Source organism: Gracilinanus agilis, chromosome 3 (genome assembly GCF_016433145.1).
Source record: "Gracilinanus agilis isolate LMUSP501 chromosome 3, AgileGrace, whole genome shotgun sequence".
Taxonomy (NCBI): Eukaryota; Metazoa; Chordata; class Mammalia; order Didelphimorphia; family Didelphidae; genus Gracilinanus; species Gracilinanus agilis.
In genome coordinates, this window is record NC_058132.1 from 209,670,046 (window position 1) to 209,686,863 (window position 16,818).

The 16,818-nt window shown below is 33.1% G+C and overlaps 1 protein-coding gene across 1 annotated transcript in view; it reads left to right on the top strand.

Annotated features, from left to right (window-relative positions):
* JHY (junctional cadherin complex regulator) overlaps nt 1-16,818 on the top strand; it is a 104,323-nt gene that overhangs the window by 81,258 nt on the left and 6,247 nt on the right. The window contains exon 6 of the mRNA XM_044669649.1: nt 7,415-7,495. Coding sequence (XP_044525584.1) covers nt 7,415-7,495 — 81 coding nt within the window. The remainder of the gene's footprint in view (nt 1-7,414; nt 7,496-16,818) is intronic.

Consider the following 16,818-nt stretch of genomic DNA (forward strand, 5'->3'; position numbering starts at 1 on the left):
GGCCTGGAGAGGAAGATCCTGAGACGAAATCTGACCTCATACACTTTCTAGGTATGTCAAATCACTTGACACCAATTACCTAGCCTTTACCACTCTTATGCTTTGGAACCAATACTGAGTATTGATTCAAAGACGGAAGGTAAGAGTTCAAAAAAATAAATAGAAGAAGGCAGACAGTAATACAATAGTGACAAGAGACTTCAACATCCTTCAATTTATAATAAGTCTAGCAAAAAAGATAATCAAATGGGAAAATAGGAAATGAAACAAATTAATGGAGAAATTAGAGTTAAAAGACTTATAGCATCTTCTTAAAGACGTAGCAAAAGAATATGAGTATTCGAACAAATGTAAAAGTCAGAAATACTTAATATATCCTTTATAGACCATAACACAATAAAAATGGAAATTGGTTCAGAGATTACAAACAAAAAATGCAGACCTAACTAAATACCAATGAAAATCACATCCTTACAATCAAACATTAAAAGTCTTAAAAGAAAAGAGAGATTCATGAACCGAATGTAAATTTTTAAAAATTAGAACATCAAACTTAAACACAGAAGAGAAAATATTAAAATTTAAAAATTAAATTTGGAACAAAGTGGAAATAATTCTAGAAGCTGGTTCTTTGAAAAGATTAATTAATAAAATTGATAAACACTTAGCTAATCTGAATAAAAAGAAGAGAGCAGAATATCAAATCAATAAAATGGCAAATAAGACAATTTTTGTTGTCTTATTCAGGAATAGAAAAGAATAAGAACATATTATGAACATTATATGCTAACAAAACCTGGAACACAAAAGAAATAAATCTATACCTTTAAAAACAAAAAAAACCCAAACTATCAGAAGACCAGATAGATATATTAAATAATGCTATCTAGAAAAGTAAATAGGCCTTGCCATAAAGCAGTGGTTCCCAAACTTTTTTGGCCTACCACCCCCTTTCCAAAAAAAATATTACTTAGCGCCCTTTGGAAATTATGAAACTATTTATTGAACTCAGAATAGAATGTAATACAAAAAAAGTGTGGCCATAACTGCCCTCCTGGATTGCTGCAGCACCCACCAGGGGGCGGTGGCAACCACTTTGGGAATCACTGCCGTTAAGGAACTGCCAAAGTAAAAACTCATGGTTCTGGTGAATTCACGCAAGAATTCTTTTAAACTTTTAAAGAATAGTTAGTACCCATACATTACAAATTATTCCCCCAAAATTGAGAAAGAAAACACTACCAGAGTGCTTTGAGACTAATATAGAACTAATATGTAAAAAAGAGAAAAGATAAAACACAAAAAAAATGTATTGATCAATATTATTAATGAACAGAGACTCAAAACTTTTAAACAAAATCCTATCAAATGGATGCAGCACTTTATCCAAGAATTTATTCATTATGATCAAGCTAAATTTGTACAAAGATTGCAAGTATGATTCAATATTAAGGGGGAAATCAACAAAATTATTTATATTACAAATGAAAATATCCAAAACTTTAAGATCATATCAATAAACGCAGAAAAAGCCTTTGACAAAGGACAACACTTTTATGCTAAAAACAAAGAAAATCCTACAAAGAAGGTATAGAGGGACTTTTTTAATATCATAAGAAAGCATTTATCAAAAGTCAAAAATAAATCTCTTATACAATGGAGATACTTGAACTTTTTTCCAATATATATGTAAGTGAAGCAAGGGTGGCCAATCTCCCCACTATTATTTGATAGAATATGGAAATGCCAGCAATAAGACAAGAAAAATAAGTTAAAGGAATAAAGATAGATTAAAGAGGAGATAACTATTCCTGTTTGCTAATAATATAATGGTTTCCTTAGAAAATCCTAAAGCATCAGCAAAGATACTTTTTGAGACAATTAAGAGCTTCAGCACAGTTGCAGACCACAAACCTCAAAAATCAACAGCATTTCTATATATATATATTGGAAAACCTAAGAAGCAATAACAAAAAGTGAAATCTCATTCCCAATAAATACAAAGTGCAGAAAATATCAGAGGACCATCTTCCCAAAGCACACAAAAGATTTGTATAAATTCAATTACAAAACATTCCTTAAAGAAATAAAGAAAGAGGCAGGTAGATGTTTAAAGTATGGAGAGTCAGGCCTAGAGACAGGCAGTCCTGGTTTCAAATCTGGCTTCAAACACTTCCTAGCTATGTGACCTTGGGCAAGTCACTTTACTCCCATTTCATAGCCTTTATCACTCTTCTGCCATGAAGCCAATACATAGTATTAATACTAAGATGGAAGCGGAAAGAAGGAAGAGAGGGAGAGGAAAAAAGAAAAGAAGGCAGAAAGAAAAAAAAAAGAAAGAACAACTTAAATAACTGGAGGAATAGCCAGTGTTCGTGGCTAGAACATGCCAATATAATAAAAGGACAATAGATGGTAGATAATACTACCAAAATAAATTTAAACTTTTAAACACTATGCCAATCAAAGTACCAACATGATACTTTACAGAACTTAGAAAAAATAACAAAATTCATTTGGATAAACAAAAGATCTAGAATAACGAGGGAAATGAAAAATACAAATGAAGGGGAAATGGCACTTCTAGACATCATACTATATTATAAAATAGTAGTCATAAAAACTATCTGGTATTGGTTTAAAAAATAGATAGATAATGGAACAGACTAGGCAAGGGAAATTCAGAAGTAATGGCCTCAGGCACTTCCTAACTGTGGGACCCTGGGTAAGCCACTTAACCTGGTTCACTTAGTTCTCACCATTCTTCTATCTTGGACCCCATACTTAATATTGATTCTAAGATAGAAGGCAAGGGTTTAAAAGAAAAAGAAAAAATCGACCAGTATCTATTGGATATTGAGGAATAAAAGATGAAGAGTCAAGGATGATTCTTAAGCTGTGAAGCTGGGTGACGGGAGATAGATGATGAATACACTCAATAGAAATAGGGAACTTTGGAGGAAGAAAGGATTTAATGGAGAAGATCACTCATCCAGGTGGATATGTCAAATCACCAGTTAGAGTTAAGAGAAGAAATTAGGCCTAGGTAAAAAGATGTATCTACATAAACATATATGTCTACATACAGGATTCATCTGCATAGAGATGATAGCTGAACTCATGGAAGTAAATGATATCAACAAGAGAAAGAGTGTAGAGAAGAAGGATCAGTTGAGAACCTTGAGGGAAAACATTTAAGAGGTGAGAAGTGGATAAAAATTTAGCAAATGCAAAAGTAGAGGTCAGGAGGGAAGTCCCTATTGTAGCTATGCTGAAGAAGAGAATCTTATTTTGGTAGAGTGAGAGGACCAGAAGCTAGTTAAGTGAATGGATTATGAGGAAGTTGAAGCATCAAAGAACCAAAGGCTTCCTAAATAAAAGACCTTCCCTAGGTTTTGGAGTTAGACATTGACTACAATGAAGTGACCCTAAAAGTTGTGGATCTAACTCCATGTCTTCATTAGCTTGCTCTATTGAGTTAGAAAAAAAATAAAATTCATTTGGAAGAATAAAATAATATCAAATGAATTAATGAAAAAAATGTAAAGGAAAGGGGTCTCGTGGTACCAGATTTTAAATTATAAAGCAGTAATTATCAAAACTCTCAGGTACTGACCAAGAAACAAAGGTAGATCAGTGTAAGGGTGAAAAAGGGGTTTTATGGGTTCAGTATATTAAAGATGGTCACCAGAGGATTGAACTATTATCAATCCTCAAGAATAATCTCAAATCAAAATTGACTTTTATGGAAATTTATTTACATGAGAGAAGAGAGAGAGGAAGAAAATAAGAATCTATCCCACTAATTAAAACAGGTAGATCTTAACCCTCAGCCAAGGGTTAAAGTGCCTGAGGCCCGGAGGTGAATGGAGCAAAATTCATTCACAGAATCTATAAGAAGAAGTTTCTTAATAGAAGTTCAGGAAGATTCAGTCTTTAAACTCACCTCGTGGAACAGTCTCCATCCCAAACCAGCAAAGCTTCCTCAGGTCCCTTCACCAAACCAGAAGCAGCCTCACTCATTCAACCCCCTCTTTTAAAGGGGTCACGTATTATGAGTCACTTCCAGTGCCTTCCCCAGCCTGCGTGTCCAATCACAATAGACGCTTTCTCATAGAAAGTATAGGGGGCGGTTGGTTGACTCTGATTCGTTACTCACTCTAGCACCTGTGGGTTAGGATCTCCCAGAATTGGAAGGTGCTCTCACCTTTGGTGATTAAATCTAAAGATGGGCAGTGTAGACTTAATCTAATTATCACACAGGCATACAACAAAAAGCAATAAAAGATTATGATAATCTTGAATTTTATAAAACCATAGATGCAGGTTTTGAGGATAAGAAATCACTGTTTGGTAAAAATTGCTGGGACAATTGGAAGCTAGTTTGCCAGAAACTAGGTATAGATCGATACTTAAACACTATTCACCAGGAAAAGATCAAAATGATTACATGATCTAGACACAAAAGGAGATATCATAAGTAAATTAGAAGAAAAAGGAACATAATGCCTCTCAGATTTATGGATAGGAGAGAAACATTAGTCAATGAGATGGAGAGCATTGTGAAATGTAAAATGAATAATTTTGAGTGCATTAAATTGAAGTGTTTTGTGCAGATAAAGCAAATGCTGAAAAAATTAGAAGGAAAGTAGGAAATTAGGGGAAAATTTTATGGATAATTCTCTTAGATAGAGGTTGCATATATAAAATATAGAGAGAATTTTGTCAGATTTATAAGAATAAGAACCATTCCCCAATTTATAGATGGACAAAAGATATGAATAATTTTCAGCTTAAGAAATCAAAGCCACATATAGCTATATGAAAAAATGCTCTAAATCATTACTGATTAGAGAAATGCAAACCAAAACAACTCTGAGATATCATCTCACATCCAATAGACTGGCTATAATGACAAAAGAGCAAAATGACAAATGTTGGGGGGGATGTGGGAAAACAGGGACAGTAATACACTGTTGGCAGAGTTATATGAACTGTTCCAACTATTTTGGAAAGTAATTTGGAATTACACCTACAGAACTATAAAATTCTGTATACCCATTGGTGTTGCTGGATCCGTTTCCCACGGAGATCAGAGAAAGAGGAAAAGAACCCATATGTTCTAAAATATTTATAGCAGCTCTCTTTGTGGTGGCTAAAAATTGGAAATTGAGGGGATGCCCATCAATTAGGGAATGGCTAAACAAATTATGGTAATATGATGGTGATGTAATACTACTACACCATAAGAAATGACAGGCAGACTGATTAAAAAACAACAACAACTTGGAGGAACTAACCAAGCTAATGAACAGTGATATGAATAGAACAAGGAGAATATTATACATGGCTATAGAATTAATACTGGAAGAATAAATTGTGAATGTTACTTCCAGGAAGTAAATAGAAAGGTGAAACATGAAGAACTTAATTTATTTGTACAAACTGGTCTCCTTAACAATATCTTCTATGATGCAGGAAGGTTAGGAAGGGGCTGGGACACTTGTGGATGAGATTTATTATATAGATATGAAGAAAAATAAACTGAAGATATAGGAGATTTGTGACTTCATTTGTATACTATCTTCTTTTTCTTTGTATTTGGAAATGCTTGTTTGGTTTGTTTTTGTAAAATTTGGAGAAAAGTAAATAAAGGAAGGCCAAAAAAAATAGAAAAAGCATACTCCAATTAAAAAAAATTCAAATCTTTTCTAAGGAAAAGGTACCATTTATACTGACCCCATGTCTCTTAATCTTGTTTCATCTAAATCAAGATTGGAAGCTCTAAATCTTTAAGTAAATTTGTTGTCAGAGTGTGGTTAAAACATAAATAACAGATAATTTTTATGAAAATATTTCTTATTCCTGTAGTTGATTACATTGACTTATAGCATATCATTTTATAATTTTGACTATTGTATTCATCAAGCCATATATAATATCATGAAATGGATTTTTTTCTAAAGTATATAGATTAGAGAAAGCCAGAAGATTAGAATTCATTTCTCAGTCCTTGGTTCTGTGATTTACTACTTATGTGATTTTGGGCAATGAACAACCTCACTGGGCTTTATTTTTCTCCTTTGTAAAAGAAGGGGGTTAGAGTTTGTCCCTGAGTTCCCTTTCCTTTGATCTCTGCCAACTTTTTAGAAGATCAGGAAAAGAAAGAGTAAATTCACACTAAGTAAATCTCCAATGTTAACTTGGGCAAGTAAAAGTTTTCAAAATGTATAAATTATATTTCTGAACCTTAACAGCTGGACATAAATTTGCTAAAATAATTAGTATTTGTTTAGAATTATTTTTGCACCTACTATCAATAAAGCTCATACAAAGGATCCAATCCTTCAATATGAGTTGTAAGTCACTGTAGATGTATGTTAAACTAATTATCTTCTTCTAAATTTCTTTGGATCATCTTTGCTAAAATCCCCCAAACTGTCTAGAATTGAGGGTATCTCAAAGGCAGAAGAAAAAGGGATAGGTTTTACCACAAAGACTTCTATTATCATTGCTCAAATTTTAACAGTAAAACCAGAAGTTGGATCAATTTCCTAGCTTTCTGCCAAGTTTAGAAAAATAATGGTGATTTTTTTTGTTGCTTATGATGATCCCATAATTCCATTAATTCAGTAGCAACTAGATACTTTGTTGTATTGGGTCGCATTCTTAAAATGAAATGGTTGACAAATTCTGTACTGTGAAATATATTTTCATCACATTTTGAATTATCTGAAAAAATCACTAAGCAAAATGAATTTCTAAGTCCTTCTAAGACATAACAATGTTTTCTTGCTTTTGAATAGGGTAAATGAATTTTGAGTAGTTTTTTCTCCTTTCAATCATTTTTCTGTGTTTCATTGGAAGATTGGTATAATTATTGCCTCCTCTGCTTCTTTTCTGGCAAAATTTTTTTACAGTATTGTTAATGACAATATGGAAAGGTAAAACAAAGTACATATAGTCTTTTAAGTAATATTCTTATGTATTTCAATTAAGTTACTTCTAGAAAATATATCTAGCTTACTTACTACCAAACTGAACTTTCCTGTAAATAACTCAGTTTTGTAGAGTTATATTTATATAATATTTTCAGGTATCAAATATACTTTCCTTGCCAATCCCATAAAGTTGTAGTAATAGCAATTTAATTTAAAATTACCATTGTTAGCAATAATAACAGCCACTTTTGAAGTATCAAGATTTTAGAAACAATCATTTTTCAAGTTAAAATTATTCCTGTTTTAGAAGTAGAAAAATTAAATCACAATCAGTGTTAATATTCCATTTGAGAATCTATGAATAGCTAAGACATAAACCACTGAAGTTCACTGTTCATTCTTCATTTTCATAATGTTCCATTTTAGGTATACAGGGAAACTTTCTAACTCTTTTTCTGTGGTTGTCTTTTTAGACTTACAAGCTAAAAGGTTTTCAGAAAAAAGATGTGAAACTTGGAGGCCTTGGACCTGACTTTGAATCCGTCAAAGACAAAGTAGGTACAATAGATAATGTTTACCCTCCCTCTATAAAACTGAGGTGTTGTGCTATTCCTGTATCTTTAAGCCAAACATTACATATATATATATATATATACACACACATATATATACACATATATATGCACAAATGCATGAAAACCAACCCCTAATTCTTTGTCCTGAATTCCATTGGAATGTGAACTCCCCAATGGCAGAGGAACCATGTTATTACCCTTTCTTTTTATCTCCAGCAGTTAGCATAGTCCATGGCACATAATAAATGCTTAACTTGACTTAAATATAGAATTTAATAGCCATGTCTAACAAGAATAATAATAGTGGCCCAGATCATATCTTTTCCATAAAACAAATACAAATGAAAACATCAATTTGTATGTATTCAGTTAATTGTAAAGTTCCCAAATTGTATCCTAATGGAAAATATGGGAAATAGATTATAGTGGGGAGATTTGAGACAGGCAGACCCATCAGCAGACTATTGCAATAGCCATGGCATGATGAAAGCCTTCACAAGTGATGGCAGTGTCAGAGCAGAGAAGGAAATATATTTGGGAGATATTGCAAAGGTAAAATCAACAAGCCTTAGCAACAGCTTGGATATGGGGGGTGGAGTGGGGGTGGGAGACATTGTGAGTTTCAGATGTCTAGTGGACATCCAGTTTGAGATGTTCGGAAGGTAGTTGGAGATGGACATTGGAGGTCAGCAGAGTAGTTACACTGGGCTAGGTAGATTTGTAAATCATCAGCATAGGGATGTAATTAAATTCATGAGAGTTGATGAGATCATCACATGAAATGGTATAGAGGGAAAAGAGAAGTAGTCCAGGGAAGAACTTAAGGGACTCTTATGGTTAGAGTGTGTGATATGGAGGAGGATCCAGCAAAAGAGATAGAAAAGGAGTAGTCAGATAGGTAGGAAGAGAACCAGGAGAGAGTGTTGTCCTGAAAACCTAAAGAAGAGAAAATATCAAAGAAGAGAACACAATCAAAAGTGTCAGAGGCTGCAGAGAGTTCTAGGAGAATGAGAAAATGAGAAAAAGCCATTGGATTTGGCAACTAAGAAATCATTAGCAAATTTGGAGCAATTTTGATGGAATAAAGACAAAAGCCATATAACAAGGGGTTAAGAAAAGGGTAAAAAGAGAGAAACTGGAAATAAACTATGCCTAATTTGCTGATGATATGATAGTTTTCTTTGAAAATCCTAGGTAATTATCAAAGATACAAATTGAGAGTCATTTCAGCAAAATAAAATAAATCCTCAAAAATCAACAGCATTTTACATAATTATAAAAAATCCAAGAGGCAATAATAGAAAGGGAATTCCTAAACAATAAAATGCATAAAATATCTAGTGATCAATTTACCCCAGCACTCAAAAGACTTGTTTAGATTCAGTTACAAAGTGCTCATTAAAGAAATAAAGAACAACTTAAATAGCTAGAAGAGTCAAAGCTCATGTCCATGCCATGCCTAGATAAAAAAGTGACAATACTGCCAAAATTAGTTTGCAATTTTACTACTGTATCAATCAGATTACTAAATGGATACTTTATAAAACTTGATAAAATAATAACAGAATTCATTTGGAAAAATAAAAGATGTAGTGTTTTATACATAGCCCAAGTATAGCAAGCAGCCTACAAGTGCAACCCAAGCCAGATTAAAATGTGAATTGGAAATATTTAACAAAATAAATAAAAACACAATAAAACATATATAATATCACATTTGAAAACTAAGGCAGTATGCAGCCCTCAGGGATCCTTATGTACAATTTAGTAGCCCACTTTTCAATTTGAGTTTAACACCACTGATCTTGAATATAAAGAGAAATGATGAAGAGGTAAGAACAAAGGGGGAATAGAATTTCTGGACCTCAAACTATATTGTAAAGCCATACTTATCAAAACCTTCTGGAACTGGCTAACAGAGGAGTAGATTAATTGAACAAGCTAGACAAGGGAGAATCAGAGAACAATAGAACTCAACAACCCAGTGTTCCATCAACTAGAAAACCAATTATTTAAGAAAGAACTCCCTATTTGATTTAAAAAAAAACTTCTGGGAAACCTGGAAAATAGTCTAACAGAAATTAGGCTTAAACTAGCATTTTAAATCATATTCTATGATACATTTTAAGTAAATATATGATCGTAATATTAAAAATCATGATGTTTTTTAAAAGCTAGAAAAGAACCAGGTCATATACTTCTTGCAGCTATGGAAGGAGATGTATTCTTAACCAAATAAGGGATAGAGATGATTATAAAGGACAAAATAAAAAACATTGATTAAATGAAACTGAAAAGCTTTCTGCATAAAGGGAATTAATGAATCTAAAATAAGAGAAACAATTGAAGAGGAAAAAATATTCATATCACATTTCTTAAGAAAAAAGGTTTGGTATCAAAAGTATGTAAACAATTACATATATGTATATATTTGTATAAAGGTAGGTATGTGTAGCAGATTTACATATGTGTGCATGTATATATTTATTCATTTGTTTATATAGCCAAAAGCTATTCCCCATAATAGACAAAAGAAAAAAGATGTCAAAAACTTGAACAAAAAGTATCAAAAGAACACAAAGTTCTCAAAAAAGAATTACAAACTACTAACTGCCATATGAAACCATGCTTCGAATCATTAGTATGAAGAGAGATGCAAAATAAAGAAGTTTGATCTCATATGCTACAAATTGTCAGAGACAGAAAATGAAAATAGTCAATATTAGAAAAATTGTAGGAAGATAGACACACTAGAGTGTTGTTGTTAGAGCTATAAATCAGTTCAGCTGTTTTGGAAAGTAATTTGAATTATAAAAACCAAGTGACTAAAATAGTTTGATTCAGAGATAGATTCTCTTATGAGGCATATACCCAATGAGGCCATTGATAAGAAGATAAAATAAAATAAGAAGATACCCCGTATATATCGAAATATTCAGAATAGCAGCACTTTTTGTTATAGATAAGAATTGGAAACAAACTAGTTGCCCATCTATTGAGGAACTGGTTAAAGTATGGTACACGAATGTAATTGAATATTACTGTGTTTGTAAGAAATGATGAATATGGAGAACATGAAAAGATCCTCAGGAACTGATGCAGAGTGAAGCAAACAAAGCCATGAAAATAATATACGTAGTAATTAAAACAATGTAAAGTAAAAGAACAACCACAACAAAATAAAAAATGCATGTTACAAAATTATAAAGAATAAGCATGATTGCAAAGAACATATATGAGAAGACAACACTCTGCTTTCCCTTTGCAGAGGTAGTAAATCTGCAAACATTGAACATTGTACTTATTTCCAGACTTTTTCAAATTATTGATCGTTTTTTCTTTTAGCTTTTTTTGTCTTAAAAAATATTATTAGATGGATGGCTCTCTGGAAAGTGGAGGGAGAAATACACTTGAGGAAATTATAATGATATAAAATAACAAAAGAAACTATTAAAATCATATTTAAAGCAAAACAAATAGTTGCTATAGAGATGCTAACTGGCAAGAGGGCTGAGAGATAAAATGGTATAGTCCAGCAATGTTGCTCAACTGTTCCAGTAATGATTGAGAAAAAGCATCAAACTAAATAGTAATAGGGAAATCCATGTAGAAGCTCGTTCCAGAAGTGTGCCAAGTCTGCCTCTGGAAAAAAAATTCCCAATTCAGGAAGTAAGACTGGAAAAATTTGTGGGTTTGTTTTTTTTTTTGAGAAGACAACAATGATAAATATTATGACTCCTGGGACACCCAAGATACAAACTCGAAGAAAACAACTCCAAAATTTCTAAAAAAGAAAATCTCAGGGATAGGTGGCTGACTCAGTGGATTGAGAGCCAGGCCCAGAGATAGGAATTCCTGGGTTCAAATCTGGCATCAGACACTTCCTAGCTGTGTGACCCTGAGCAAGTCACTTCACCCCCATTTCCTAGCCCTTACCACTCTTCTGCCTTAGAACCAATACACAGTATTGATTCTAAGACAGAAGTTAAGGGTTTTATAAAAAGAAAAAAGAATAAAAAAAGAAAATTTCAAAAACACAGCTTAGTCACAAGGTCATTTGAAATCCTGGAGGGGAAAAATAAAAGTTTTTAAATAGTATAAATGAAATAAGCTCTAGAGGAAAGAATTGAAAAAGAAATGAGAGATTTAGAGGAAGGACTTGGAAGGAGAATTTAAAAATTAGTTTAAGAGAGATAAAACATTACCCAAGAAATAGACTCCTCCAAATGCACCAAAAAGATATCCATGATTTCATAAAAAGAACAAGAAATGCTAGAAAAAAATCAAACACCTGAAATAGAAGAAAATGTTAAGTATCTCTAGTTAAGAGATACCTACTACAACTGTTGTAGGTAAATAGGTTAATGAGATAAAATCTAATAATCATTGGAGTGACTAAAAAATACACCAAAAGAAAAAAATTTCTGAGAAAACTGCAAAATATTCAGAGAAATTAGATTTAAACCAACATCTCACATCACATACATACCAAGATAAGTTCTAAATAGATACATGACTTGAATATAAAAGATTATATCATAAAATAGCAAGAAAGAAAAATCTCCAATATTAATAAAGACTGCCCAGACTTAATAGAATAATTATGCAAATGAAAATAAAAAAGAATACACCAGTCAACTTCTGAAAGCAACTCCCATATCAAAATTCCCAACAATGTCACATCCAAAATTCAGCTTTGAGGTCAGAGAAGATACTGCAAAGAGCCAAAAGAGTTGAGTTACCAGAGGAGCAATAGTCAGGATCACACAAATATTTGGAAGCTACCACTATAAATGAGAAGAGAACTTGGAAAATGATATTCCAGAAGAACAAGGACATTACTCAGGAAAACAATATAATTCTAGGGGGCAAAAATGAAATAGAGGACTCACAGTCACTCTTGAGGAAAAGAACAGAACTAAGTAGTAACTTTAAAATGCAAAACAGCAAATAGTGAACTAGTCCAACTATTCTGAAGAACAATTTGGTATATACCTAAAGGGCTATAAAACTATACATAGTTCTAATATATCTCTAATAATTAGAGAAATGCAAATGAAAACAACTCTGAGGCATCACCTCACACCCAGCAGATTGGCTAAAATGATAGCAGGGGAGAGTAATAAATGTTGGAGAGGATGTGGCAAAATTGGGACATTAATGCATTGCTGGTGGAGTTGTGAACTGATCCAACCATTCTGGATGGCAATTTGGAACTATGCCCAAAGGGCTATAAAAGACTGCCTGCCCTTCAAGCCAGCCATAGCATTGCTGGGTTTATACCCCAAAGAGATAATAAGGAAAAAGACTTGTACAAAAATATTTATAGCCACACTTTTTTGTGGTGGCAAAAAACTGGAAAACGAGGGTCTGCCCTTCGATTTGGGAATAGCTGAACAAATTGTGGTATATGCTGGTGATGGAATACTATTGTGCTCAAAGGAATAATAAACTGGAGGAATTCCATGTGAACTGGAAAGACCTCCAGGAATTGATGCAGAATGAAAGGAGCAGAGCCAGAAGAACATTGTACACAGGGACTGATACACTGTGGTAAAATTGAATGTAATGGACTTATGTACTGGCAGCAATGCAGTGACCCAGGACAATTCTGAGGGATTTATGGTAAAGAATGCTACCTACATTCAGAGGAAGAACTGCAGGAGAGGAAACACGGAAGAAAAACAACTGCTTGAACGCATGGGTTGAGACGGACATGATTGGGGATGTAGACTCAAAAGGACCACACCAATGCAACTATCAATAATATGGAAATAAATCTTGATCAATGACACATGTTAAAACCAGTGGAAATGCATGTTAGCTATGGGGGGGAGGTCGGGGGTGAAGAGGATAGTAAGTACATGAATCATTTAACCATAGAAAATTTTTCTAAAAAATACAATAAAATAAAACTGTACATATCCTTTGACTCAACAATACTACTACTGGTCCTGTATCCCAAAGAGATCAAAGAAAAGGTAAAGAAACCTATATATACAAAAATATTTTCGTACCACCTTTTGTGGTGGTAAAGAATTGGAAATGGAAGAGAGAGATGCCCATCAGTTGGGGGATAGCTGACCAAGTTGTAATACACAATTGTGATGGGATATTCTTGTGCTATAAGAAATGACAGTTTTAGAAAAGCCTGGAAAGACTTACATGAACTGATGCAAAGTAAGATAAAGCAGAACCAAAACATTGTATACTCTAACAGCAATATTGTAACTGATCGGCTGTGAAAGACTTAGTTACTCTGATCAAGACAATGATGCAAGACAATTCCAAAGGACTCATGATGAAATTGCTATCCAGGGGCAGCTAGATGGCACAGCGCATAGAGTGCCAGGCCTGGAGTCAGGAGGACCTCAGTTCAAATCTAGCCTCAGATACTTCCTAGCTGTGTGATCCCGGACAAGTTACTTAACCTCGTTTGCGTAGCCTTTACCTTTTGTTGTAGAGTTGTTACTAAGAAAGTAAGGATTTAAGCAAAAGATGCTTTAAATCTCCAGAAGGAGAACAGTAGAACTCTCAGTGCAGATTGAAGCATGAATTTTTCTACTTTCATTATGTTTTTTTGCTTTTTGTTCTTTTTTTTCTGGAATGTGACTAATATGGAAATATACAAAACTTCACATGTATAATTGACATCATAGTGCTTGCCATTTCAGTGGGAGGAGGAAGTATAGGAGGGAGGAAGAGAATCTGGAACTTGATTTTTGAATGATATTAAAAATAAATAATTTTTAAATGCAAAAAATAGAAATGAAAAGAAGCATTAGCAGGTAAATACATTCTAGCATAGAAAAGCTTATACATAAAGAATCTAGAGTCTAAGAAGCCCCAATACTATCAAGGGCGATAAAGGAAGTTATATACAACAAAAGTTATGGGAACGATTTTTTTGTGTTGATAAACTTAAGAGAAGAAAAATGCAGAAAAGGAATATAATAGGGAAGAAAAACAAGAGTAAGGAGGAATATAACTAATGTTTAAAATCAATATGTAAGAATATTACACAAACATGGGTAGTGGGATAGGAATAGTGGACATTACTTGAATCTCACTTTCATCTACTCCAAAGAAGGGTAGAAGAGAGAGAGAGAGAGAGAGAGAGAGAGAGAGAGAGAGAGAGAGAGAGAGAGAGAGAGAGAGGTTGAGAAATATATTGGATATAACAGGGAAACAGAAGAGAACTGGGGAAGGGGAGAGAGCAGGGAAAAAGAAGAATAAGAGGTCCAGGGTGGGATTAGTCATAAGCAAAACAAACCTCACTATTCAACAGAAACTTCTGAGAAAACTGCAAAATATTCAGAGAGAAATTAGATTTAAACCAACATCTCACACCACACACATACCAAGGTAAATTCTAAATAGATACATGACTTGGATATAAAAGATTATGTCATAAAGTAGCAAGAAAGAAAATCTCCATTGCAACTATGGGATGAACAAGAGCTCATAACCAAAGAGAGAATAGAGAGATCACAAGGGAAAAAATAGACTATTTTGATTTGTCTAAAACAGAAATGTTTTGTACAAAAAAAATTAATGAAGTTAAAATCATCAGGGTTGGTGCTGATACCTAAATGAGAAAGAGCAAAAACAGATAATATTATAGCGTAATTTCATTAGTGAATACAGACTCTAAAAAATCCTAAATAAAATACCAGCTAGGAGACTACAACAATATAAAAATTATAAATTGTTACTAAACAGGATTTATACAAGGAATCTAGGGATGGTTTAATATGAGGGAAATTATCAATATAATTGATTATTAATAACAAAAGTAACAAAAATCATGATTATATCAACATACAAAGAAAAAAACTTTTGACAAAATACAGTGATAATTCCTATTAAAAAGACTTAAAAGGGGCAACTAGGTGGCTCAGTGAATTGAAAGCCAGGCCCAGAGATGGGAAGACCTGGGTTCAAATTTGACCTCAGATACTTCCTAGCTGTGTGACCCTGGGCAAGTCACTTAACCCCCACTGCCTACCCCTTACCACTCTTCTGCCTTGGAAGATAGAAGGTAAGGGTTTAAAAAGTAAAAAACACTGGAAAGCATCAATATACATGGATTTTTTCTTTAAATGATACAAAGCATCTACCTATAACCACTGTAAATAATTACAAAGTTATTATTTGTAATAGAGATAAGCTAGATAAGAGTGAAACAAGGAGACCCATTATCACCAATTTTATTTAATATTGTATGAGAAATGCTAGCAATAGCAATAAGAGAAAAAAGTAATTGAAGGAATCAGAATGGGCAGTATGATAGTATTATATGGAAAATATAAGACAGTCAACAACCCACATAAATCATTTGCATTTTATATGTCACTAACAAAGACCTGCAAGAAGAGATAGATACCTTATTTAAAATAACCCCAGACAGAATAAAATATCTGGGAGTATATCTGCCAAACCGAGGAGCTACATGAACATAATTATATAAAACACTTTTTATACAAATAAAATGGAATTTAAATACTTGCATATATGTACATATATGATGTTTATATATAACAATAATAGATATGATCTGTTACAAATATGCTAATCCAAGGGAAACATTCTCACATTAGCTATATCCAAAAATCTATGTCTCCTTTTTTTCTTCCTCCCTCCTCCCTTTCCAAGAAGGCAGGTAATATGGGTTGTACATATAAAAAAAACTACATATTAATGGAGTGTCCATTAATTAAGCAGTAGCCAAGTAAATGGTATATTAGTATAATAGAATAGTATTGTGCTGTAAGAAATGACAAGAACTGTTTCAAACAACCCTGGAAAGACCTGTATGAATGGATACAGAGTGAAGTGAGGAGAACCAGGAGAAAAACAACTATACAATTCCAACATTGTAAAGAAAAACAACCAAGAAAAACTTCAGAATTCTGATCAGTCAGCTGTAAAAGTCTTATTTACTCTGATCAATACAATACTTAACTGTAAAAATGATCCAAGACAATTCTGAAGGACTTAGGATTAAAAATGCTCCCAATTTCCAGAGATAGAACTGATGAACTCTGAGTGCAAATTAAAGTATCATTTTCACTCATTTTTCTTTTTTCATGCAGCATGGCTAATATGCAAATATGTTTTGCATGATTTCACATGTATAACTGTTAGTATATATATATTTTTTTTTTTAGTTCTTCCCTTCCCCCTCAGAATCAATATTGGGTATTGATTCCAAGGTAGAAGAGCGTAAGAGTTAGGCAGTCGGGGTTAAGTGACTTGCCCAGAGTCACAGAGCTAAGGAATGTCAAGGTAGACAAGGAAGT